The sequence below is a fragment of the Mangifera indica genome, chromosome 12 (assembly GCF_011075055.1).
Source record: "Mangifera indica cultivar Alphonso chromosome 12, CATAS_Mindica_2.1, whole genome shotgun sequence".
NCBI classification, from domain to species: Eukaryota; Viridiplantae; Streptophyta; class Magnoliopsida; order Sapindales; family Anacardiaceae; genus Mangifera; species Mangifera indica.
Window position 1 is genome coordinate 9,052,840 of NC_058148.1, and position 27,117 is coordinate 9,079,956.

Consider the following 27,117-nt stretch of genomic DNA (forward strand, 5'->3'; position numbering starts at 1 on the left):
CATCAAAACGACACTTCATTCTGAGAAAAACGACGTGGCCAATCCCCATTGCCACCAATTCCACCACGCTGACTTTGTTTCATTTCTCATCTTGTTCAACCCTCTAAACCTCCAAACAAACTATTAAAAAATATCTGTTTTTTGCTTTCGATTTTTCCACTCAAACATTAAATCATAAAATCAAACTACACAATTATTTTTCATTTTACTCAAAATCCTAAAAGAAAAAGTTCAAACGATGTCGTGGTGGCGGAACGCCGTGAACAAAGCCGTGGAGGTTGGGAACAAGAACAACCTGACACGCACTGTAAGGAACTATGCCGACTCCGTTGTTCAACAGGCCGGCCAAGCTGTCGCTGAAGGAGCCAAAATCTTGCAAGATCGAATTGTAATGTCATTTTGTCATTTCATTATCTCATTTTCAATTTAGGTTTTTTCCTTTCCCAATTTTTTGCAATAATAAATTAAATCTGATGTTGTATGGGAAATATTGAATGCAGCTAGCCGGAAGTTCTTAAATTCTGCTTTTAGGGTTTTCGTTAGGTTATTTAATTACAATATTTATTTGGAGTTATTTGATGATTATTTTATTGTTTATTTATAGTTTGAAAAATTATATATATAATGTTCTGTCTGATAAAGTTAGATACTGCATGTTATGGAAACTTAAAAGCTGTTGTCATCTATGTTTCAAGGGAATTATGTCACTGGAGCTGATGCTACTGGAACGACGCCAAAATTTCACGTAATAGTAGTAAAATTTGACGTTTGATGTTACCAAAACTGTTACCGTAGCCTGAGTAGTCCCACAAAAGGACCTTTGTTTGAATTCAGTTTTTGTTTATTCAATTTTTGAAATTCAAGTCTAAGTGTGTAACTTGTTTAAGTTGTATTCTAATGAAGGGTGCACAGAATTTTAGAAGCGTTAAGCAAACTATCAAAAGATTGGAGGAAGTTGCAATCTCATGTAGGGGCCCAGAAAGAGTAATGTTGCTGAGAAGATGGTTGATTGTGCTTAAAGAGGCTGAGAGATCATCACGCTCTGTATCTGAGGATAAAGAAAACGTGCGTGAGCCTCAGGGGACTGATGAAGGAAAGGACAGTGCAAGAAAATCAGCTGTGGTGAGCTTAATTAGTTATAAATACCATGTATTTAAAAGTTTTCAATTTGACTAATACTAAAATATTATGGGTAATTTTGTCTTTTTCTTAAAATTAGTTCCTATCCTCTCTTCTCTTATTGCTTTAGCTTACAATACTCCTACTTGGTTCAAGAGTACTATGTCAAATTCCTATTGCTAGTTATGTTCCTGCCACTATCTCATATCTGGGGTGAAAAAGTGTGTACTGGTTCTGAGCGGTTGCTAATTTAAATTGCATGTGCTAGACCTTTTTATTAAGTGAAAGACCCATACACTGACTATTTAAATGTGATAAATACTGCAGTTATACTTGTCCTTTCCAATCATAAAGGTGCTTTTTGTTTTGTGAGTTTTGGTTTCTTTTGCTGAGATGTAATATTAATTGAATTTATTGACTGTAGATTTGCTAATTATATCCCAATGTTCTGGAAATTTGAATTTATTAAATTTAATTTCTGCATACCGATACTGTTAGTCCATACCATTTGTCCTTGGCCATTTTTTTTTTTTAATTATTTAAGTTGCTTTACTAAATGAACTTTTTGCTGTTATGTATGTACAGCTTCTGTATTATGACTCTGATGTTGGGGGTGAACCTTTGAACTTCCGTGATGTTTTTCTCCAAAGTCAGGCTCTGGAGGGCATAACATTATCCATGGTATGATAAAAGTAATCTGATCATTTGTGCAGACTTGAATTGGCATCTACTTGCCACTTTTAATTAATTAATGGAATCTTGGAAATTGGTATGGCTCTAAATGGACTTCAACAGTTTCTGTTTGTTGGTATTGAAAGGTAACCATGTTTTAACGCTTTTGATGACTCAGATTCTTGAAGCACCAAGTGATGAAGAAATTTCTTTGCTCCTGGAGATGTTTGGGTGAGTATAATTGTTATTGTCATAATAATTATTATCTGACTGTGACCTGTAATGCACTATTTGCTTACTGGATTGAAATTGAAAATTTCTTTGGTAATCCATGATGCTAAAAGTTTCTAAACATTTGGCCTAGGCTTAATTATTAGTTAGCATGAGCAGGATGTGGCAGCAATTATTTTAGTATTTATGTTTTGTTTTTTAGTTTATTTGTGTCTTGCCGGACAATTTGTTGGGTCCATCAAGGTATATATAAGGGGAGTTGTGAGCCAATGTTTGAAGTCAGCCCCAGTTAGATCTTTTGTTTTTTCTTTGAAAGAACATCATGAGTTAGATACTTGTTTGCAGGCTCTGCCTCACTGGAGGAAAAGAAGTGCATAATGCAATAACAAGCAGTATACAGGATCTAGCTACCGTGCTCTCAAGCTATGAAGAAGAAGTATTGGTAAACCCATAAAAAACATTAAATCTCACTTTTATTCTTTTACTCATTTACAGGGCTTTGGAACATTGAACTCGGTTGTGATTATAGCTGCCTTGCCTAATTTGTAAATTACTAATTGCTTCAATAAAGATTGCTGGTTTGACCTACTCATCATTTTCTTCTTCTTTGTGGTGGTAAATGTATAGGTAAAACGGGAGGAATTACTGCAGTTTGTACAAGGTGCCATTTCAGGGTTGAAAATTAATGCTGATATCATCAGGTTGTTAAGAAATAAGGAGCTTCTCTGTTCAGTTTATTTTTTATTTAATATTTTTTTTAATCTCCTTTTCTCTAGTCTTTTGCATTTTGGTTTGAGGTCAATGCCTGAACTCATATTTTGGTGGTGTATGTCAATTTCTCTGTTATGTTTGGAGTCTCCAGTATATTCTATATTCTGTGTGATTTCTCTGGAGGATTTTGGAATTTTCTTTTGGATGCATTCTTAAGTGTTCTTAATTTGAATACAATGCTATGTTGAAATAGAGATTGACAGATAAATAAGTATTCATGTTGACATGGAAAAGACTGCATTAACTGGTTCTTTCTTTCCTCATTTTGGTCTGCTTTCTGGTAGAATCAATGCTGAAGCCTTTAACCTAAGGAAAAAACTTGATGGATTGAATGCTTCACTAAAGCCTTCAAATGAAGGTCTTGAGCAAGCATATGAAGAAACTACTATGGCAACAATAGAGGTGAGCTTGGTTACTGATTACTACTTATATCTTCATCTTCTTTTTTCCAAGATGCTATGAGCTATCACAATACTTTCTGAATAAAAATTTCAAGTCAGAATCAGACTGAGTGGTCACATTTTAAGGCAGGCTCAGGAGTAAAACATTCATATTTGCGTTGGTTATTTGACCTCCATAGAACTCCGGTGTATTATATTTGATTCTTTAGGTCAAGATCAAATAAAAACTATTTGAGGTTCTTCCCATTGATGTGGGTGGCTGTTTTCATGGGCATGGGATAATCTCAACCCTTGAACTGAGTAAGAACTATAAACCATGAAATTGACCACTCTTTCTTTATAAATAGTCTTTGAAAGAAGCACTTGCACAAGTTCGGGCTTGTTCCAGATTGGAGGGTCTTTTGCTAAAAAAGAAAATGTTGAACAGTGGAGACTCTCCTGAGATACACGCTCAAAAGGTATGCATATGCTTGCTCTTTGGTTGTTCCTTGCTTATGTTTGGATGAGCATTTTCACTATTGGTTTTTTTTTTCTGTTTTGATTTTACTTCTATGTGTTAATGTGAAGTGTTTTTTTCTGTGTCATGTCTCCTTTGTCCCTTTTAATCTATGAATTTGTGGACACAGACATGAGTGGGGTAATATTAATGTGAGCAGGTTGAGAAACTGAAGGTGTTGTCAGAATCTCTGGCAAACTCTACCATAAAAGCTGAAAAGCGAATTTCAGATCACAGGTATCTTTTTAGTGCTGTGTTTTGTCTAAAGTATCATAAATCTAACCAATTATCTGAATTATGAAACAATTTAACTGAATTAGTGGAAAGTGCAATGGGAGGTGAAGGTGAAATAGCATGCATTACCTTGCCCACCTGTTGTAGTGTGATTAATGATAGCTTGTAATAATTTGACTATAATTGTCGATAGGATGATGATCCTTATTTTTCCCTTGTGTTCATGATGCCTTGATAAATTAATCTTGGTTTAGTTCAGTCGTCAATATTTTTATTATAGCCTTTTTCTTTTCATTTGGGCCTTAAATTTTTTGTGGTGTAGAATTATGGGTCATAAGCTCTTGAAACATCAGTTCTAGGTCTGATTCTAGAGTACATAGTGATTGCTCAGAGGGAATTTTGCCTAGGAAGGTTAGTTTTTGTAGAAGCAGAGGTGGGGCTGTGTTGAGAGATATGTTCTTCTAAATGAGGAGATGATTGTGGCAAAGAAGATGGTGAATGTTATTGTAAGATATAACTTCTGGCGTGTGTCCTGTCTGGGTGCTGGCTATGTGCTTGTGAGAGTGGGTTGACCCTTTGAATCTTCTTGATGTTTTTTGTACTGTATAAGCAGATGAGTGCCTTGATCATGTTTGGATATCTACGTTCAGCTTCTTTATCATTCACATGAAAAAGTTCAATTGGATATAAAAATAGTCAATAAAATGGTGTCTTACATGAACTGGGAAGATGTTTGGGTCTACGTCCAAATTACACATGAACGTAGTAAGATCGTTTCTCTAATAAGGGTTATTTATTTACCATATGACTGGCAGACTACAAAAAGAGGAAGCACTAAAAGTGCGTGTGGTCAAGTCAAATGAAGCTAATGAAAAAGAAAAGGTAATGTCCTTGCATGTTGATGCTTTTTTGGTCTTTTCTTCTCATTGACTGCTGACCTACCGAGGCATTGTGCTAATTTATTTTCATATGATGCACACTTCATGGTAGGGGTTTCAAATGTGCTTGTTGGAAGCTCAACTTAATAGTTGATTAGATAGTTCAATAAGAAAGGAAATTTGTTCTATGAGCTAAGGAACAGAAAGAGAAGAAAAAGTAATGATTTTTTTTATTTCTTGTGGAATCACCCTCTCATTTCTGCAATCATTTAATTTTTAGGATGCCTCTTCCAATTTGAACAGTCAGTTACACATTGATTTACTGGTTTTGGTCAAGTGGCAGAGAACTGTTATGCCTGAAATCTTTTTTGTTCAGGAAACTGCTCTGAAAATTTTCTTTTTCTATACTTTCAGTTCAGTTACGGTATCAAAATTTTTACTTTCATGTGTTTCTTGCTTAATGGTACTGTACAATCATTTGAAAATAACTGAGTCTTATATAAAGTGATTATGTTCATTTACTGATACTATATGTTGTTTTCATTAAGTTTTGAGTTATATATAACCTTTGTATGCTATTTACTATGTTAATATGGTGTTTGTTGGGGAAGTTGAGTTTTATTTTAATGTTTGTTTCAGGAATTAGCAGCTGAGATTGCGGAACTTGAAAAAGAAAGAGATCATCTCGAAGCTGAGCTAAAGAAGGTCTCTATTTCTCTTTTCTTTGTCACTGTTACTTGTGGTTATGCGGAGTATATGTTAAGGTTGCATGTTGCTTTTTAGAAAATATGAATGTGGTGCCTTCCCTCACTCTTCTTTTTTTTTTTTTTTTTGTGTGCTGTATTGTAAGTGTTGCAATATGGTACCTGTGAGACAAACAGTTTTCATCTCATCTGACCAGATTATGTTTTCTTTATCATCTGCTGCACGAAATGCATTGAATAGGTGCTTTAAAATGATATTGTTTTACTAATTGTTTTGGAACCATTGGAATGATGTAAATCTTAGAGTGTAAGGGCTATGAGACTTTCTTTTAGTTGATGATCACCGTCTACATTGAATATAACTTATATGAACTGAATGGATGTTGTAACCTTTGCCATTTTGGTTCCAAAGATGTAGGAAACTTTTTTGTGGAGGGACTGGTCAAGTATTCTTGTAGCTTATGAGCCTTTAGTTTAGGTGCATCTGTCTACTTAGTTCATTGGTTGTAAACAGTTTAAGATTGGTCTATATGTTGTAGGTTAATATTACTTTGGCTGCTGCTCATGCACGCCTTCGCAATGCCAAGGAAGAGAGGGAACAATTTGATGAAGCTAACCATCAGATTGTTGAGCACTTGAAAACAAAGGTTGGATGCTTCTCTTGGGATTTCTTTTGGATTAATGTTTGGAGATTACTCCACAGTATTTTCTGGCCCCTATAATCAATTAATATCCAAATCATCATTTTCTAATGTTTGTGCTTTGTAGGAAGATGAGCTCTTTAAATCCATTGCTGCATGTAGGGTAGAAGCAGATGTGCTCAATACATGGATTAATTTTTTGGAAGACACTTGGGTTCTCCAATGCAATTATGCAGAAATTAAGGATAAGCAGGTCAAGTATGTTCTTCGACCTTATTTTCTTAAAATATATGTAACTTAAAGAGGATGAGCATTATGAGTAAAGCTCTTATCTCTTTTTTGTCTGCTTTACATCACTGGTTAAAAGGGCATACTTTTTTATTAATACTTACTGCTGTTTTTCACTTTCAAGTGATGAGTTGGATAAGCATGAGGACTATTTTGTGAAGTTGGCCATTTCCCTCCTCTCTGATTACAAGGTATTTGATTGTAACTTTTTAAAGAATTTTTATTCAGAAATTGCGGCTACTTTTTTTTTTAAAACTCTATCCCTCTCAAGTTTTCTTTTTTTGGTTGCAATCATTTGTTTTTGTACAGAAAGAGTTGGGGCCTTCTGTTGTTCGTATTGGAAAATTTGTGGAGAACCTAAAGAATTTGAGAGAAGGGTAATGACATTATGTTTGCACCAGAATGGTTATCACATATTCATGAAATTTAATTTCTTTTCACCTGCTGAAGCAGTTCCGAGAAGGAATCAAGGGCAGATAATGAGGATCCAAAGGAGCTGAACCCTAGGAAAAATCTTGAGGAGGAATATCTGAACTATGAAGCAAAGGTAGAAATATGTATTTTCAGTCCGAGTTCAAATGTGTCTATGAGAGTTTGTATTTTGTCATGTTATGATTTGTTATTATGCTTAAAATACCTCCTCTTCATTTCACCATATTTTAGGGTCTTTTATTTTTTCATCATCTCAGATTCATCATTGGGTATTTCCATCAAGATTTCATGTCAAAAGTTTCTTTATAGCTTATTTTTAAGTTGTTCCATGGTTTTTAACCTTTTTTAATCATTTTTATTATAGTTTCTTCATGTCTGCTGACTTTTATGTTTTCTGTGTGTGGATTTTTTGCTTTCATTCAGATCATAACCACCTTTAGTGTGGTAGATAACATGAAAGAGCAATTTTATGCTCCACAGGGAACAAATTCCAGGTCTGATATTCTGGTTGTTTTCATTCCTTCGTTTCTTATACATGGTTGTTTCCTGTGTTCCATTTGACTCAGATACAACCCTCCCTTTATGATCCAGGAAAGATGATGTTACGGTTAAGGAGCTATTTGATGATATTGAGAAGTTGCGACAGGAATTTGAATCTATTGAGAGACCAAATTTGGAATTGGAGACTCCTGCCTCAAAGGCTAATGCCCCAGCTGATGCTCCAGCTGATACTCCATCCAATGAGAAACCACTGGGAAATCCCTTCAATACCCCTGCACAGGAAACCGCTACTGTAAAACCTAAGATAAATGAGCGTACTGAGAAATCTGCCAACAAGGCAGAGCAGGTGCTGGACCCCGAAGCTGAGTTGGCAAAGTTTGAGTCTGAGTTTGGGAAGGTTGGTCAAGATTACACAGGAGAAGAAATTGGTGATTGGGAGTTTGATGAGCTTGAAAAGGAGTTAAAATCTGAAGGTTCAGCAGCAAACAAATAACTCAAATTTCTTAGTCAAATTAGTGATCCTTAGTGTCGAAATCTAATAACCAAAGCATGCATAAACATGCTATAAATTTGTATCAAACCTCTCCAAAAGCTGCATTTTAGATCATAGGTTTTTTTTTTTTAAATTTTTTGTAACTTTTGTGTAACACTGTATGGAATGCTTGATTTATTGATTCTTCTGTAAATTCTCAAAACTTGTATGTCGTAATGTGGAATTGATGAAACAGACGAATGAAAGTGCCTTTTATGGATGTGGATGCTGAATCTTTACAGTTTTATCGACATTTCTTTTGCTTGAATCACAGGCATACATTGTTGGTGAGTGAATTATTAGGCAAATATTTCACCTATTATTAGTCGAATGGGTAGGTGAACGTTGAGTGAGAAAATAACCATTTCTTTGCTTGGAAGTGGAGGATGACAGCTGATATTGAAAGGGGCCCTAATGCTGCTTTGCGAAGGAATGAAGGAACCAAGAACAGAATCTATGGTTCAGATTTTGGTACAGGAGAAATTGTTAAAGTGGTTTCCTCATATAGAAGTGGAAATTTGTTTTATTTCTGAAGAAGCATCATCATTGTGCAGTGGCTTTTATGCTTTCCACAGAAGGGTACATAAACTAGTGGGCTGGGATGGGAGGCCTCCAATTTGTAAACTCTTCTACAGGCAGCTTTCTGCAAATTGACTTACCAAAAGGTTCTGCATCAAACTGTTGATAAGTTGTTGCAATTTCTACTTTTGTCAAACGATGGTGGGCTTCCCGGCAAAGTTGCCCCATAAAAATTCTTACTTGTTGATTCTTCAACCAATGGAAGAACCTACACCTGATTTTCTGGGTGTTGGGTCTTTGGATTGAAACCTTTCAGCTATCCTTTGCCTGTACAGAAATAAATTATGGCCCAGAAAAATCTTAATCCAAAATCTCATTTGAGTTGAGTGAAAATCCGATGACCAGAGATTGTAATGTGAAAGCTACAACAGGTGTGGTCATTGCATGTTACAAATATGACGAAACTTGTTAATCGATAATAACAGCTCTGTTGCTTTTGAAAGATATTTGTGAGCAGAACCAAAGTGGTAAAGGCACGGAGTTGTTTAGCTTGGGGAATCTAGCAAGATAGCAATGACTCTGTCTATTATTGTACTACACAGCTATACCAATATAGTTATTGTAAAAAACCTGTACTATCAGCAACTTAGAGTTTCTAAACTTTCTTCACTCAATTGGAGACAACAATATGTATCATTTATGCCTTAAAAGGGGCAATTTATGTGGCAAACAAGGAGATTTTAATATAAGAGAGAAAGGTTTAAATCTTTTGATGACTTTTTAATATTAAACTCTTAATTTATTTAATACAATTATTATGAGGTCAGCCACTAAATTTAAGGTTTTATATGTTTGGTGTGATTGGGTTTTCTCCGAAAGGACGGTTTGACTCAAGTAAGATTTCCTTATTATCAAAAATCAAATGTACAATTCATTCATAAACTACATTTCCAACAATCCACATGCTGTGTACTTCCATTACATACTGAAATTAGGATCAAAGTTTAATTACTGCTTTTATGTAGTCAGAGCCTAGTGATAACAATACACATGAACACGCCTAAAGATACTTGCTGAGAATGCTTCAAGAAACAGAGCACAAAGCTACATCAAACTATTTTTCATTTTGTGTGTGAATTAATTTATTGAAAAGGAAGAAGAAAATCAAGAACTTGAGATTCTATAAAGATAGGGAATGTGTTAAAAGAGAAGACAAAAAATTTAATTCAGGAGCTAGCTTTGTGAACATTCCATCCACAATTTCTTTAAACCCACCAAGAAATGTCGGATCATCATGTATTGCTTTCAAATGAAATCAACAAGTCATTCATCTCCCATCACTTCTTTAATCAAATGTCATTTTAAGTGTAAGCCAAGGAAATAAAGTATGCAAGTTAAAGACTAAACAAGAATCAGAAAAAAGAAAGCACAAAAGGTGTATGATCCATATTCATCACTTCAAATGAGACAATCAAGAGGGATTTCTCAATAAAGAAATCAACAAAAGATAGTAACAAAAACAAACCCAGGAATCCAGTAAAAGTAGTAAAACCAGGTAAAGTATGTAAAGTGAATAGTTTAGCTATTATTCTACTAGTAATAGATAAAACTTTTCCCAAGTTTGTTTAATTTATTAATTTGGGGAATAGAGATGGAACAAAAGTAATAATGATATAATACAAATGGGATTGCAGAAAACCAGGTTTTGAGATGTGGGCTGCATTCAAAATTTGAGTTTGGTATCAGAAATATCAAATTGCTTTCATATGTGCATGCTCTTGTTGTAAGCCATTAACTGATGAAATAGAAAATATTATCAGAATGTGGGGCTTCTGTTTCTTGACTTTAGTGAGCTCTTTGCTTTTCTTTTACTATAAACTAATCCCCTTCAGCAATTTTGAACTAGCATTGAAATGAGCACAAAAAATGGGGACCAGTTTTGGGATATTATTTTATTTGTGATACTACTTAATTAGCTTAAGACACTCTCATCCCACTATGGCTTTATAGCTGAGTTTTTCTTATTCAAACTGCTTCCAAAATCATATCCTGTGTTTAATTGTTTAAGAGGTGATAATCAAACCATATTAATGATGATGCTAATGAAGTTTTAGTCATCATCGTCACGATTCTTCATTGATAGAATCAAATTTAATCAAGGGATTTGTACTGATTTCAAACAAAAAATCAAGTATTAAATATGTGAAAGTGAAGAACTTTCCAAAACTGTTTATCATGATTAGCTCACCTCACTTTGAAAAGAAAGAAAAAGAAGACATGGGTTGGTACAATCTAATATTTGTTACATGAAAAGCAATGAAAAATGAACCACAAAAATTAGAAGTAAAGAAAAAAATGAATTGCAGAAATGGGACAGTGTTGGGCCATTAGAAAAAAAAATCCCATAATGTTATGTATTTTATATTTGGAAGCATTCTACATTCTGACGGTAACATATTCCCACATTTTAAAGGGTGCTTTTCCTTTCATTTCATTCATCAGAAACCTCCGTAAACCATAGAGGAGAAACATCTTATCTTCTCAATTACATTTGAGTTTTTGAAATGGCTGTGAACCTTTTATCTTATGACAATGCAGATGATGATTACATTGACATGGAAGTGAGCTCATACTCCAATTTCTTTAGCAAAACCATGGCTACAAACTCTCCTCCACACCCGAGGGAGTTTGAGTTCCAGATGTCTTCAACTTGCCTTGAAAGGGAACCTTCAACTTCACCTGCTGATGAGCTTTTTTACAAAGGAAAACTCCTTCCTCTTCACCTTCCACCGCGTCTGCAAATGGTTGAAAAACTCCTTGAGAACACAAATTGTGTTTATGGTAACAGCAAGGGTGCATTTGATCAAGATTTCTATAGCACCCCTTTGGCAACTACCCTCACCACACCAACTGCAGCTAGTACCCCATTTGAGTCCTGCAATATTTCACCCTCCGAATCTTGTCAAGTTAGTCGAGAGCTGAATCCAAATGAGTACTTTTTTGAGTACACCACAGATGAAGTTAGTGGTTTAATTGGGGAAAATCAGAAGAAGTCCTGGACTAAAAAGCTTAAGCTGATCAAACAAGCTGCTATTGGTTCAAAGTTGAGGGCTTCCAGGGCTTATTTCAAGTCTTTGTTTGGTAAATCCGGTTGCTCCGATGAGTCTTGTACAGCTGCAACCAAAGTTTCAAGTGAAGGACAGGTTTCAAAGGCTAAGGAGTGTTTAAATAACCATGTGAATGCAGCAAAGAAAAATCCATTCGGACAAATTCGTAAGTGTAAATACCAAATTTCTGGTGGTTTAGTGAGAAGTTTTGATAAAGGAGAGATTACTGAAGAAAGTGCAAATTGCCATAGGAGATCATTCTCAATGGTTATCAAGCGGCACTCGACAAAGAAGTCCTCATCCTCCTCCTCATCATCCGGCTCTTCTTCGTCCTCAAGCTCAAATGACTCTAACGGGTTCCATGAGCTCCAATTCCTCAAAAGAAGTAGCAGCAGTGCTTATTCAGAGTTTGAGAATTCCATTCAGGGAGCAATTGCGCATTGCAAACAGTCTCAGCAGCTATTCCATTCCAGAAAGGCTCTAAGTGAAGTTGGGTTTCATTCTTTTTCGACTTCCAGGATTACAGTTTGTGATGATCAAGACAGACCAGACCTTTGCAGGGGCTAAAAGAGAGAGGAAAACTAAGAACAATGTTAAATATTTTTTATTCGTGTGCTCCAATTTTCTTCTTTCATAATTTTGACATGGATATGCTTTGATTTAGAGGGGAGAAAAAAGAAGAAGAAAATTATCCATGTTGTCCTGGATTGTTGACAGTGTTCATCCTGTAGAAGTTTCTGAAGTGCCCTATAAAATGTCTTTACTTTTGCTGGCATAATGAGTGCTCATGAATGAAAAATACTTCCTAAAAGTAACTTAAAACTTTCAAATCAGGAATCCACCAATAATTCATAAGTTATTATCTTAACTGTTGAGTCCAACTATTATAAATCATTTGGAAGTTTCTTCATACTTGTCCGTTTCTGCCAAAAAAAGGAACTAGTTTTTGGCTAATTAGAAATTTTTCAGGAACATGATACAGAATTTGGTACCAATAATAGAAGTATATATCACTGTTTATCCTGGAACTTGTCCAAAATAGTGATGTAAAAGCAAGAAAATGAATTTTACATTTTCTAAGACTGATCTTTGACAGTTTACAGATTCTTAAAATCTTTGTTTCGAATTAAGAGATAGAATAAAAGAAAGAACTTCCAGGACAGTAATCCCAGATACCAGAGAGCCAACCTGATGAAATTGTTCAAGCGAGTAAATACAGCTGCCTTTTCTTTTTAAGACCTTTGTTAATACTTATTACCAGCACATATTTACAAAAATTTTACATTACTTACCTGTAAAGTGCAGAAAAATGAATCCCCATTGTCATCAAGTCAATGAGCCAACATGGCTCCCCTGATTTTCATTTATGTTTATAATTACAAAGTAACATAAATTAGGCAAAAACAATAATGATTGTGTTCGAGCCAATCATCGGATAGCAGAATTTTAATGGCGAAAACCCACCTGTCTGCCTCTTAAGAGGAACAAAAGGACATTTGAATGTGTCAAAAATGGTTAAGATTAGGAAAACTCTTTTGGACCAAACAAATAAAACGTTTTCTTTTAACTAAGCAGTAAGAAAGATGAACGAGGGCCCTCCAGTACATTAACATTTGCACTACTGAATCAAGAAAAATGAGCAAAATGAAATCTTCAAATGCAGACAAACAGGAAACAGCCTTTCAGGTGGCTGCTTTTTGTTTCTTTAGATTAGATTTTCTTAGTGGGTGGAACTCAACCTTAAACCAAGTAACAATGTCCGTCAGAATTTTGACAGGATTAGAAACCAAATGAAAAGGAAGAAAAAAAAAAAGTAGTAATTTGATTGTATTTGAGCACTGAGGGACAACTCATAAACACCTAACAAAAAGAAGAAAACCCTTTCCTTTTCCTACCCAACTTCCATGGATGACTCACCCAAATACCAGCTGGAATACTCATTTACATTCTTCTTTTTTTCCTCTAAAAATGTTGATATTCTAACACTCAGTCATTGTACATAATGAATAATTGAGGATCTGACTTTTTCTGATACCAGGACCTGATTTTACAATTATGCAGTGAAGAAATCATGTGTACTACTCAATGAAACAGAGATCTTGAGATTCTTTTCAAGAAAATGATAACACTGTTGTACTTGTAAGAGCTTTCTTTGATGTTGAAGGCAAAATAAGAAGGTTTAACAACCTATCTTCGCTTAAGAAAACTAAATAATATTTTAAGGATCATATTAAATGGATTTTTAATCTTATTTGTCAACAATAGCTTCCCTCAAATCACGCTAAATTTTACAGGATTCATTGCATCTTATCAACAATGGTGAAATAAGATTATAAATCAGAAATTTTGACAAATGTTTTCTAGGATTAGGGGGTTGTGAGTCAAAAACCCATTTAAGATATTTATTTTTGAGTAATGTTATTTACACAAATTATAACGTGTTATTATGTAATTAAATAATTAAAAATTAAAGATAAAATAATATTTAATCACATAATGACACATAATTATTTATACACACAAATTATACACATAATTTTATCGTTTATTTTTTAGTTTCTTTTAAAAGTATGTACTTTAAGAAATATTTCTAGTGTTGAGGGAAATTAATTAAAATAAACAAAATTTTAAGCGTTTATATGTTTTTAGGCCACCCTAGAAAAGTTTTACCAAAATAAGCTAACCGTATTTTTTTTACCATTTTTACCCTTATGTTGAAAAACCAAGTAAAAATATTTTTTCTGAGAATATGCGTCGGTTTATGGTGGTTACGATGGTGGCTAGAGATTTTACAATGAAACCCTAAATATGTCGAATTATGTATATGAATGTTTTTGAATGTTTCGAACTCTTAAAATGATGTAGTTTCGATGTTAATGGATGTCTGAAAGTGTAGCCGTTGAGAGACAAAAGCGCGTAAATTTACAGTGTCACGCAAACTGCGCAAATTTACAGTGTCGCGCAAACTACGCAAATCGCGCAAACACTGTTTACATCGCACAAAAGTAGATATCATAGTTTGTGAACAGTATTTTTGCGCGATTTTGCAAGCGTTTGCGCAATTGAACAGTGTTTGCGTAATGTGAACAGTGTTTTTGCGCGGTGTGAACAGTGTTTGCGCGGCACTGTAAATTTACGCAGTTTGCGCCACACTGTTCACTTTTTGCGCTTTTGTCTCTCAACGGCTACACTTCCAGACATCCATTAACATTGAAATTATATCATTTTAAGCGTTCGAAACATTCAAAAATATCCATATACATAATTCGATATATTTAGGGTTTCACTGTGAAATCCCTAGCTACCATCGTAACCACCATAAACCGACGCACATTCTCAGAAAAAATATTTTTACTTAGTTTTCAACATAAGGGTAAAAAGGGTAAAAAAAATATGGTTTGTTTATTTTGGTAAAACTTTTCTAGGATGGCCTAAAAACGTATAAACGCTTAAAATTTTGCTTATTTTAATTAATTACCCATTTTTTTATGCTTAAAAGGGCTTTTTTTATGAATTTCTTGTAAGGACTTTTGAACAAGACTTAAACCTTCTTGTCAATTGATACAAGGATACATGAGTGTCAAAAAGGGTTATAATATATCAAAACTATTATTTTGTAATTTCCAGTTGAAATAGACAAATTATTTTTATAATTGATGCAAGAAATATGAGATACATGTACTTTTTATTAAAAGCCTGAAATATATTTTCAAATTGGACGATATTATTTGGACTTATTTATGGGATATAATTTTTATATATAGATAATATATTATTAAATGATTAATTGTTATTTTATTTTTAATTTAAAATTATCAAATTATATGATAACATATTAATTATATACATAAATTATATATAAAAAAATAGATACATATAATTTTATTCTTTTAAATTAATTCTAAAAATAAAAATAATTGATAAAGTAAAGAAAACTAGATACAATTGAGCAGAGCCAAATTAAATATTGTTTGACTTGTGCTTAGTTTAATTGTATTTAGACAAAATTTAAATATGAGTTTAAGATAAAAACGATTGACTCAAACTTGAGATAAGAATTTTTAATTCAAACTCGAGATAAAATAATTAACTCAAACTTAATTTAAGTTTGACTTAATAGATTATAATCAAATTTTATAATTTATATATTTATCAATTATCTCAAATATTCAAAATTAAGAATTAAAATTTTAAAAATGTAAAATATAATATCTAAAACTTTTAATAGTTGTCGAACTCGTATTTGAGTTGAGCAATACTCATTAAATCAAATAATAGTAAACTCAAACTCAATTTAAACTTGATTCAATAATAATTGAGTCAGAGTTGAGTCACAACAACTCACGAATGGCTCCACTTGTTTGCAGTCTCACGAAAAATTTTCGGAGCATAACGTGACTTGGGCTAATGTTCAAGTTCTGTTTAGACGGAACCCAGCACAAGCAAGAGCCCATTAAACAAGGCACATCTCATTTTAAATTCCCCTAATTATTTTATAAATTTCTAGTTTTGGTCTTTATTTGTGTGACAGTATTTTGTCTCTTTCTTTGTTCTTTCCCCAAAATGAGTTGCCTTCATCAAAGCCAATCACATCACCATTCGTTAAAATTTACATGTGAGATTAAATGTCACTATCCAATTTTTTCATTTTGGAAACAATAAATTTCATCTGTGTTAAATTGTTATTTTTATGAAACTAAATTAATCACGTTAAATATAATAAATTTTAAATTTAGTGATTAATCTTATAATTATTAAAATAGATAAATTAAATATTTAATATTGATATATTATTAAAATATTATTGTCTAATTTGATTATTTATCGTTAGCATCATTTTGTGGGTTTTAATTTTTTATTTCTTTCCAAAGATTAAATACATCATATTCTAATTGATAACCTTACCAAGTTGCAATTATTCCTTTTGAAATGCTTCCTATGCTTACCCATAACCCTAAATCATGCGTTATCATTTAATTTATAGAATTTTCTTTGTCTGCCTGCCATGGACTGTAGTTAGAATGATTCTTAAAATTATATGGGATTCGAATCAACAATGATAATTTCCAAGTGAAGGAGGAAGAGCATATACTTTGCTCTTCAATTATTGTTTCATTTCTTGTCGGTGGAGCCATTTCGCATGTGAATTGTACCATCCTCCATGTTCATTCATCTGGCCACGTTAAAAGTACTGGAGCCAAAGTTGGTCAATTTTGCAGTCAATGGAGACCTGTCTACGTATTTTTTGAAAAATCCATCTCCAAGAAAATGCCCATTTCCTGGCCACCCATTCATCAAATTTGCTAATCTTCCATTAGAAAACATGAATATTACATTTACAATGCATTTAGTTTCAGAAACATATAATCAGATTACGAATATTCATCCCAGAGCAATTCCGGGCACAATTCCATCTTCCAGGCTAAGCTTTCTCTGATGTACTACTTGATCCTCGTAGCTGAAAACGGAAACTGATGGCATATCACAAGATTATTATCGACAATGCATCAGAATCCAGGAACAAGAACACAACCTCTACCAACTTCCTTTTTGTTAGGACTAATATTTTTTTGGGTTTTGTTTCGACAGTCTTTGGTTGAATGGGAGAGTGAATCTAGTCTATTGAAAGTTGGACAAATTAGGGAGATTTTTGGCCTTTCGAATAATCATTTGAGAATATATATACTTAGGCAACGTCCCACTATTTCCTTTATCAACAAAAGTAGACACAGCACCTGCAGTTTTGAGTTTGATTTTTGCAGGAATGTAGGGAATAGAGAAAGCATTCAGAATAATTGGTCATATCAGAAATATTATGCTTAATATGAAGTTCTATGTTATTGAGCAAGCGATGCCTAAACACCATTTTCACAGTTGTTTGATCAAATCGCTCTATTCTCTACATCCATAATATTCTCAGATGTTACAAGTCCACACTTACAGAGCATAAATGCGATCAATTTCAGAATTGGAGAAGTCAGACTGCAGCCATGAGTTGGATCCGCTTCTTGCCGACTTCACTCTCTTCCTTATTGACCGAGTCCTCTTAGATTTCACTACATAATAAGTCATGGTGCCAAGAACCCCAGCCATTATCAATCCCCCCACAACTGTCACCAAGATTGCTGCCCACTCATGTCTCCGACCAACTACTATGTATGAAGAGGCTATAAATGCCACCGAGGTGCAAACAGAAGCCAGCCACATCAACTTGTTAATCACCTCCACCACCCGTTTCTCTGCTTTTGTCTCACCTCTGACTAGTGTAATTTGGACAACGACAACAGCCAAAGATGTAAAGAGTGCAATTGCATTAAAAATAAAAAAGATCTTGAAAGAGGCACTGTGCACCACTACAGCTGATCCATCATCATTATCCCCACCGGGCACAGTAAATATAGCTGCAAAAGCAACTGTGGCAAATAGTACAGCAACCACAGTTACTGAATTGGTCGCATTGTTGATCCCTTCCCGATGGAGCTTCCTGAGCTCTTTAGAAATATTACTAACATTTTTGTTGGTTCTTCTGGTTTGTTCTAACTGAGTGTGAACATCTTTCTTGATTTGAGTCACGGTTTTCCTCAATTCGTCCCTGGGCTGGTTCAGTTCGTTAGCTCTGACAGCACCATAGCGGTAAAGGTAATCCTTTATTTCTGAGGCTTCTTCAGATGAGGGAAGCCCTTCAGCTATGTCAAGAGCTGTTTTGTGGTCTCTGGTTAGTGCATTAACATTGATGTCAGGAAGGGATAACAGCACACTCACAATCTGCGAGGAAAAAATGAAGTTCAATACAAAGGTTGTTTTGATATAAATTGCTAGAGATGCTTCCATGTATTAAAGCAAAAGAAGCAATTTGATCCAATAAAGCGAAAGAAGCAAATTTAATCCTCTTAGTCAATTAATTTGATTATACGTGTGCATAACTCTGATTTCAGTTTACATCATACTAACAGATAAAAGAATCATTAAACATTCAGAAGGGATGCAGAAAATGGACCTCAAAAGAAGAAAATCTCAAGATAAGCATGCAGCATCAACTAGAGACTACTCCTCTTTTAGTTTTAAAGAAAGAAAATATATATACATATATATATATACCTCAGCTCGCTTTTTTCTGGTGGCTACATGTAATGCAGTGTTACCAAACTTGTCAGGAAGCATTACAATAGCAGCATCAGCCTCAAGAAGTAGTTTCACCACCTCACAGCTCTGCCCTTTTACAGCCATGTGAAGTGCAGTCTGCCCTTTCTTATCAGTCCTTCGGGCCAATTGTGCATCTATGCTGAGTAATGCTCTCACTATTTCTACATGGCCAGGTCTGGCAGCTAGATGCAGTGCATTTTTCCCATTGGATCTAGCTATCTCTAATAAGCTACTATCCTTTGAAAGCAATTCATTGACTACAGCTGCATGTCCTCTTGTAGCTGCAGATATAAGTGGTGTTGCATTTAATGGGCCAAATGTTCTGCTCAAGCTGGGATCATGATCTAGTAACACTTGGACAATTGCTGTGACAAAAAGAATAATTATTAGTATGAAGCCCCAGTCTCAGGAAGATAAAGTGTTGCAACCAGTAACGTTTCTCACAAATGTAAAGAAAACCATCACCCTTGGTCCTTGAAAAGGAACCAAGGACTAAAGGAACAAAATCAAAATCTAAACTCCACTTGTAAAGGACCACATATCAGTAGAAAACCACCTTCACACATTTTCCTCAATTATAATTGGTTCTTCATAACAAGTAACTATAATAATGCATAAATTTAATCGTAACTTAGCAATTAGATTACTTTCCTTAAAAAATCGCATTGAAATAGATACCTGTCATGAATTTTCATAACAGAACATCAATCTCCAATTCATTAACCAATAAGGTACTTATCATAACTGATAAGCAAATAACTATTTAAAGTTTACAAAGTGAAATAACCAGCTACTACCTTATTGTTTAGGATACTAAACATTTTATGGAAAAGTTAAAGCTCTAGACACAATTAACCCTTTCAACCTTATTCTATTTTAGAATACTCAAACTTTCCATTGATAAGGTAACAGCCGGAAATCAATATAATTACCATGATGCCCTTGGATTGCAGCAATATGCAAGGGATCGAGCATGGACTTATTCTTCCTTGTAAGACCCTCTTTGGTTGAATACTTCAACAACTCCTTCACAACTTCTATATAACCTTTAGCAGCAGCAGTAAATAGAGCAGTTTCCCCCAACTCATTCACCTCATTCACAACTGACGCCCTTATCTCAGCAACTTCTACATCAAAATCAGCCCCACTTAAGGTCCCCACCATTTGGGAATCTATGTCAGCAAGAATCTGTTTAACTGCTCCCAAATCTCCACGCTGAGCTGCCAAATGCAGCTCAGTGTCATTGTGTCGACCAGTCACTTGTTTCACATACTTCTTTTTTCCTGCTTGGTCTATGCGTTTCCCTGAGTTGGAAAGGACCAAAGCTGGTGCTGTTGCTGAAGATGGTGAAGGGGATGGCGAAGGCACAGGTGATGGCGTCTGTAAAGGCTCCCAAAGAGGGTTTTGACTCAACTGTGGAGTCATTTGTCCTTTCTCAAGATCTCTCCCAGATCCTGAAAAGAATCATCACGAATTGTCAAAAATTACACAAAGTAACTACTCAATAGCTTGTTAATACCAAACAATCACAACACCAAGAATTTTATTGAGCTCACATTATTGTTGTCTTTTACTATAAATCCAGTAAATTTCTGAACCCCAAATTAACAAAAGTGAACTGAAGACAGATAATCTTACAATCAACTAACTTCTAAGGGTTCTTTAGCTCAAAATTAATCGATCATATAATCTTACAACTACCCAACCATTTTTTTTATAGCTCAACCAAGATCAAGTTTTTATCTAAACAATAAATGAGACAAACAATACAAGCAAATACCCACAAGTCTAATTGAAGAAAATATCACCTCTATACTATTTGCAAAAACACAAATTAAATTCTAGATCAGAGACTTCAACTATAATATTTGTTTATTTATCTTTCAGCTTAAAAAATAGAAATGGTAGCTTCTTCACCTATATTATCATAAACTACAATCAGAATATGAAAAAGTCTCTTTAATTAAAAACAATAAAAGAAAAAAAAAAACACAGAGAGAAATTAATGGATGGTCATCTAGTCTTTACCTTCTTCAACAGATGAGGCCATAATCAAGCACTGAAACGAAATGAAAAGGAAAAAGGAAAACTAAGAGATCATTAAAGGGAGGAAATAAAGTAGAAAGGAAGCTGAAAAGGAGGAGAGTGAAGAAAGGGGATTAAACTATAATGACAAACAAGGGAAGAGAAAGAGGAGAGAAGGAAGGGTGGTGAAACGTGGAATAAGAGTTGAGTGATGAATGTGAACTGTGAAGTGTCGTCGAAAGGCGGAAAAGAGCTTTTGGATTTTTGCCATAATTTTATTTTATTATTTCCTTCCACGTCAACAACCAAATAGTTTTGTATCACCAGTGGACTATTTTCCATCCAAGTATGTTGTAATCTCAAATTTCTATCATTTAATTAAAAATATCAAATACTCACTTATGATCGATTAAATTTAATAGAACCCTAACGTCTGAAAATTTTATTTTTTTTTACCCTTCTAAACTTTAAAAACAAAAAATTTTTTCCCAACCTAAGTTTTAAAAAATGATAATTTCACCCTAGGGTTTTGTTTTGAAATCTCTGAGACATCTTCAGCTCCATTATCGACGACCTCTCCCTCCAGAAGCATCCTCTTTTTTCGGCGATCTCTCCCTCTAGAAGCATCCTCTTTTTTCGACGATCTCTTTCCTCTCATTTGGACACTCAATCGACATCTAAAAAGTCTTGAGAGACAAAGAACTTCGTTGGGGAAGACGAAGACGACGACTTCGTCTTCATCTGGGAGAGACCGTCGGCAATGGAACTGGAGATGTAGCCGAAATTTCAAAACGAAACCCTAGGGTGAAACTGTCATTTTTTAAAATTTAGGCTGGAGAAAATTTTTTATTTTTAAAGTTTAGGGGGGCAAAAATAGATTATATTTTAATTTATTTTTTAATATTATAAAAAAAATAATAATTTTATTTTTACGACTATTAATTTTAATTATTCATAAATAGGTGTTTGATGTTTTCATAGTTAAAGAGTGAAAACGCGAGATTGCCGAATTCCTTAGGTGGGGATAGTCCTCTGGCCTTTTGTATCGTATTGCATTGACTTTAGGGCCCTTAGTCACTGCCAACATCTTCTTTCTAGTCTTATTATTAGAAGGCCACCTGCCACTCCAATCGGGAGTGGAATGAATTTATTCAAATTTAAATTTAAATTTGGGTTTAATTTGAATAAATTTAAATTAAAATTTTAATATTTTTAAATTTAAATTTTAAAAATATTTAATTTGTTAAACTCATAAATTAAAATTTTTTTATATAAAATAATATTATTTTAAATAATTTATATTAAAATAACGTTATTTTATTTTATTATTTCCACCCACTTCAACAACTAAATAAATTTGTATTGTATTGTATTGACTTTACAGCCGTGACTCACTGCTAACATCTCCTTTCTAATTTTATTATTAAAAGGCCACCTGTCACCGCTATCAGATCCAGACTAAATTTATTTGTGTTTAAATTTTAATTTGAGTTTAATTTAAATAAACTCAAAATAAGTTTAATTTAAACAAATTTAAGTCTAAAATTTTAATATTTTCAAGTTTAAACTTTAAAGATATTCAATTTGTCAAACTCATAAATAAAAAAAATTTATATAAAACGATATTATTTTGAATAATATATATAAAAATGATATCGTTTTAATAATAAATTGAGTTTAAATCTCAATTCAAACTCAAATTTGAACTTAACTCTTTGAAATAAATTAAATTTGAGTTTAATTTAGCTCAAATTTAATTTTATTTGTCACAATCCGCAAAAGTATTTTGTAAAAATTAATGAGATAGAAAATGAATTCGAAGTATTATTACATATTTTACCGATGATTAGGTTCGAAATTCTCTTCTAAAAATTAAGTATATTATTGTGAAAGATTTAATAAGTTTTAAAGCAAATTACATTTCTTAGTTAAAGCTTGAGTTAAAAAATCATTTCTTCATCTATTGATAGGATAAATCATACTTTTTGTATGATGTAGAGGCTATTAAGAACAATAAGTTCGTATAATAGAAATGTGTGATAAAAATTGAAAAGAGATCAAACCATATTATGGAAAAAGATTGCAAAAGTAACGTTGTCGGGTTTTGAGCGTAAATGAGTAACTAACAGTGAAATAGAGTTTAGATGAAACGAAAAATGGTGATATCAATAAAATCGGATAGAGTTGGAAAATGAGAGATTAACGTATGGGGATGGGTAACTAAAGGTTTAAGTCAACACATAATGTGTTGGAATTATGATATTAACATGAGAATGAATTAGATACTGTAATATTGATGGGTGTAGAAGTTGAATTTGCATCTAAGACGTGTTGTAAAAAATAAGAATGATAGCTAAGGGTTAGGTGGACTCACATAAAGAAGATGGTAAAAGTGAAAAAAATAAAATAAAATAATTTAATATAATATAAGAAATAAAAGGTTGCCATGTGATTAAATAATTAAATAATTAAAAATAAAACAACTTTCATTCACATGATAATATACCGTTATTTATGTATAAAATTATATAAAAAAATTATATATATAATTTTATTATTTATTAATATATAGAATATAAATACACGGTTGCATCAACCAATTAGTACACGAAAATACATATTTATATTAAGCAAAAACAAAAATAAAAAATATTAGTTTATGAATATTTTACTAGTACAAACCTTTGCATTTATTATAATCTAACCCTGATCTACCTAAATTAGAATTGTACACCAACTATCAAGTTCTATTGTACATTAAAGGCCCTGTGTGTATTTTTGTGATACTTTGGTCCCTATTTAGTAATAATGAGAATCATCCTTATTTAATTCATAAAATACTTTATTTTGAATTTTTAAACCCAAAACATATTAAACTCGTATTTTATGTATTTTTCATATTAAACGCATATTTTTATCATTTTTTATAATTTTTTTTTAAATATGAAAATATCTCATATATTTCAATTAATTATTATAATATTATAACTATATAAAATAAAAAATCTAATTTTTTGCCATTCAAATTCTTGACCTCTCACGATAATTTTTAATGATGATTAAATATTAATTAAATATTATATTATATTAGATTAATAGTCAATTAAAATTTTACATTTAAATTATTAATCACAAAATTTTTGAAAAGTGTTAAAATTATAATTTATATTATCATATTTTTATAAATATATTATTATCAATGTGTCATATTAAACTCATATATATATATATTTTATGTCCAAATTTTATGTATTTTTTTGTAAATATACTCTTCACAATTTATTATATTATATCTATAATATTTTTATATCATTATTTTTTTATTGTACTGATGTTAACGATTTGTTCGTTGAGTTAATTCGGATATAAAAAATATCTTCACAATTCGGATATTTTTTATATCCGAATTGTCCGTTGACTTAATTTTACGATGGTGTGAAGATCTGATGTTAACGGTTGAAGATTTGAAACTCACAAAATCGTTGAGGCCGCCTTAGGTCCTTGAGTTTATTGTACTGGTCTGGTCTGGTCTGGTCTCATAAGATTAGTTAAGTTGTGATGGCCTAAAGCCCAGAGTCGATTTTACACCCAGCCCGCGAGAAAGTAGTGGTTTTATCCATATCAAGAATGAACTAAAACTAAGAATTATATTCGTAATTTTACACTAGAAAATTGTTAAGAGGAAACCCTCTGCAAAAATTAGCTTATGCTGCTTTGACTGGCCTAAGTCTTTCGCATAGTTATTTGTATTTTAGTAGATATTTATATAATATAAATAAAAAATAATATATATTATAAAATATATAATATAATATATATTCTATTATTATATGATATATATTATTAATACTTATTTAAAAAAAAATAATATAATAAATATATATATATATAATTTAATACTTTTAGAATGTTTGAAATGTATTCTAAAATAATAAAGTATTAATTATAATTTTTTTAATAAAACTATGCATATATTTTGAGTATATATTTGATATGTGTCGTTATATGATTAGATAAATTTAAATTAATGATAAGTAATACTCAATCATACAATGACACTATAAGTGTGTATTTATTTGTGTATTCAAAATAAGTATATATAATATTACTCTAATTTTTTTATTATTTTATTTTAAGAAAAAAAACATATCATATGATAGAAGGGATATTAATTAAAATAGACAGCTGTTTTCCCGTCTAAACCTTTTTCGGCAACAAATTTGACGTTTTACCTTTTTAAGCAAATTGTTTTTTTCATTCCAAAAACACCCCTCGTTTAATTTCTCAATCTTACCGTAGCATTTCGTCGATTAATTACCTACTTTTCACGTGGAATTTATTTTATAAAATCTACCTTTCACGTCGATTAATTGTCTACCTTTCTCAACCTTAACTATACGTATTAAGATTAATTTATCTGTAATGAATAAAATCTATAGATTGAAAAACAGATATACTACAGATTGAAAATATTAATCTATGAATAAAATTGAAAAACATATTGAAAATTTATAGATTGAATAAAATTTATGAATAAAATCTACAAATTTTATAAAATCTATAAATTTACAAAATAATTAAATTTAAAATTGATTGATATATATGAAAAATAATGGATATATCGATAACGGTTTTTCTCAAAACGTTACGTTTTCTCAAAAGGGGTGCGGGAAGGGAATGAAAATACAAACGAGTGTATGGAAATACAAATGGGTTCGTGAAAATGTGGAGGGTGCGACAATTTCTGAAAGGGTGCGACAATTTGCTGAAAGGGTGCGTGGAGGGTGCGGCAATTTCTGAAAGGGTGTGACAATTGCTAGAAGGGTGCGTGGAGGGTGTGGCAATTTCTGAAAGGGTGTGGCAATTGTTGAAAGGGTGTGTGGAGGGTGCGACAATTTTCTGAAAGGTGCATGAATTATAAAAGGGGTGCATGAAAATAATAAACACAAAACATGTGTGTAAAAATACAAACGAGTGCGTGACAATGTGAAGGAGTGAGTGAAAATACAAAATGAGTGCGTAAAAATACAAATAGGTGCGTGAAATTGTGAAGGGGTGCGTGAAAATATAAAACAGGTGCGTAAAAATACAAACAGGTGCGTGAAATTGTGAAGGGGTGCGTGAAAATACAAACGGGTGCGTGAAATTGTGAAGGGGTGTGTGAAAATGTGAAGAGGTGCGTGAAAATATGAAGGGGTGCGTGAAAATATAAACGAGTGCGGGAAAAACAAAAGGGGTGTAGGAAAATTATAAAAAGGGTACAAGAGAATTATAATATATATTATATTATATTATTTATTATTATATTTTTATTATATTAATATAATATATTTATAATAATATATAATATAATATAATATAATATATATAAATATAATATATTTATAATATAAATATATTATATTTATAATATATAATAATTAATGTATATTATAAAGGGGTGCGGGAGGAGAAATTTCCCCCGCACCCCTTTTTATAACCCCGCACCCCTTTTATAAATTATAAAGGCTGTACAAAAAGAGGCAGGTGGAAGGCTAAGTGCAGGTTTAAGTGCATGTTTAGGCATGCATGTAGCAAAGGCTGTACAAAATGATAACATCTTTGGACTTTCAGACTTTCATGTTTTCTCAAAGATGACAAAGCCACAACAATATAACCTCAGACAATCGACTCAATAAGCAATTCTAAACAGTTTAAATAGCATTCTAGGAAAGCTTGGATGAAGTGCTGCCCCTTCTCTCATAAGAGCTCTACAAATCTTCAGTGAGAAAACTTTAAAAAATTTACTAGTACCCTTTAAAATTTCCGAGTATTCCAAATACAATATCACCAAGTAGAATGTATACTCAAGTCCTTACCCAGATGGTCGAGCAATGAATATAGTCCTCTTTCCGAAAACTAGAGGCTCCTAAATCATGAACAACATTGATTACATTGCTACCAGGGAAAAATATGATTTGAAATTTTCACTAGATATGTTCCATCATAGCATATATACTAGGATTAAATAAACAGAACCCCAGACCATGAAACTTACATCATATTCTGCGTGCGGGTGCGGGAACGGGGTGCGGGATTTTAGTAAGGGGTGCGGGGGCGCTAACACGCGCGCGCGCCCGCAAGCAGCGCCCGCGCCCGCAAGCAGCGCCCGCATGCACGCAGCGCCAGAGCACGCGCGCCCGCTCGCACGCACACGCACCCCTTACCAAAGTCCCGCACCCTTTACCAAATTCCCGCACCCGCATCCGCACCCTTTGTTATATTATATAAATATTATATATTAATATAATATATAATATAATATGTATTAATATATAATATATTATATTAATATTATATTATATTAATATTATATTATATAATATAATATGTATTAATATATAATATATTAAATATATTCCAGGCAGTGAGTTGCCGCACAGT

At 32.8% G+C, this 27,117-nt stretch overlaps 3 protein-coding genes across 5 annotated transcripts; 2 read left to right on the top strand and 1 right to left on the bottom strand.

Moving 5' to 3' along the window:
- The first annotated feature begins 20 nt into the window (after positions 1-20).
- Positions 21-8,120, top strand: LOC123193256 (thyroid receptor-interacting protein 11). Of its 3 annotated transcripts, XM_044606114.1 has the most exons (19): positions 250-388; positions 696-745; positions 904-1,122; positions 1,705-1,800; positions 1,970-2,022; positions 2,368-2,464; positions 2,650-2,723; positions 3,078-3,195; positions 3,542-3,652; positions 3,851-3,927; positions 4,740-4,806; positions 5,442-5,507; positions 6,046-6,153; positions 6,275-6,405; positions 6,560-6,626; positions 6,745-6,812; positions 6,889-6,982; positions 7,291-7,361; positions 7,459-8,120. In XM_044606114.1, the coding sequence occupies exons 3-19, from the start codon at positions 988-990 to the stop codon at positions 7,859-7,861; spliced, it is 1,836 nt and encodes a 611-aa protein (XP_044462049.1). In that variant the 5' UTR covers positions 250-388; positions 696-745; positions 904-987; the 3' UTR covers positions 7,862-8,120. The 3 variants fall into 3 exon arrangements, with proteins under 3 accessions (XP_044462050.1, XP_044462048.1, XP_044462049.1); XM_044606113.1 differs by lacking the exon at positions 696-745 and having other exon boundaries at positions 27-388; XM_044606115.1 differs by lacking the exons at positions 696-745; positions 7,291-7,361 and having other exon boundaries at positions 21-388; positions 7,434-8,120.
- Positions 8,121-10,892: 2,772 nt separating this feature from the next.
- Positions 10,893-12,301, top strand: LOC123192743 (probable membrane-associated kinase regulator 4). Its single transcript, XM_044605390.1, has one exon. The coding sequence runs from the start codon at positions 10,984-10,986 to the stop codon at positions 12,091-12,093; it is 1,110 nt and encodes a 369-aa protein (XP_044461325.1). The 5' UTR covers positions 10,893-10,983; the 3' UTR covers positions 12,094-12,301.
- Positions 12,302-17,328: 5,027 nt separating this feature from the next.
- LOC123193259 (ankyrin repeat-containing protein ITN1-like) lies at positions 17,329-20,913 on the bottom strand. Its single transcript, XM_044606120.1, has 4 exons — positions 20,698-20,913; positions 19,602-20,123; positions 18,625-19,034; positions 17,329-18,291 (listed from the first exon to the last, which is right to left on the bottom strand). Exons 1-4 carry the CDS (start codon positions 20,717-20,719, stop codon positions 17,464-17,466), a joined length of 1,782 nt encoding a protein of 593 aa, XP_044462055.1. The 5' UTR covers positions 20,720-20,913; the 3' UTR covers positions 17,329-17,463.
- Positions 20,914-27,117: the final 6,204 nt, after the last annotated feature.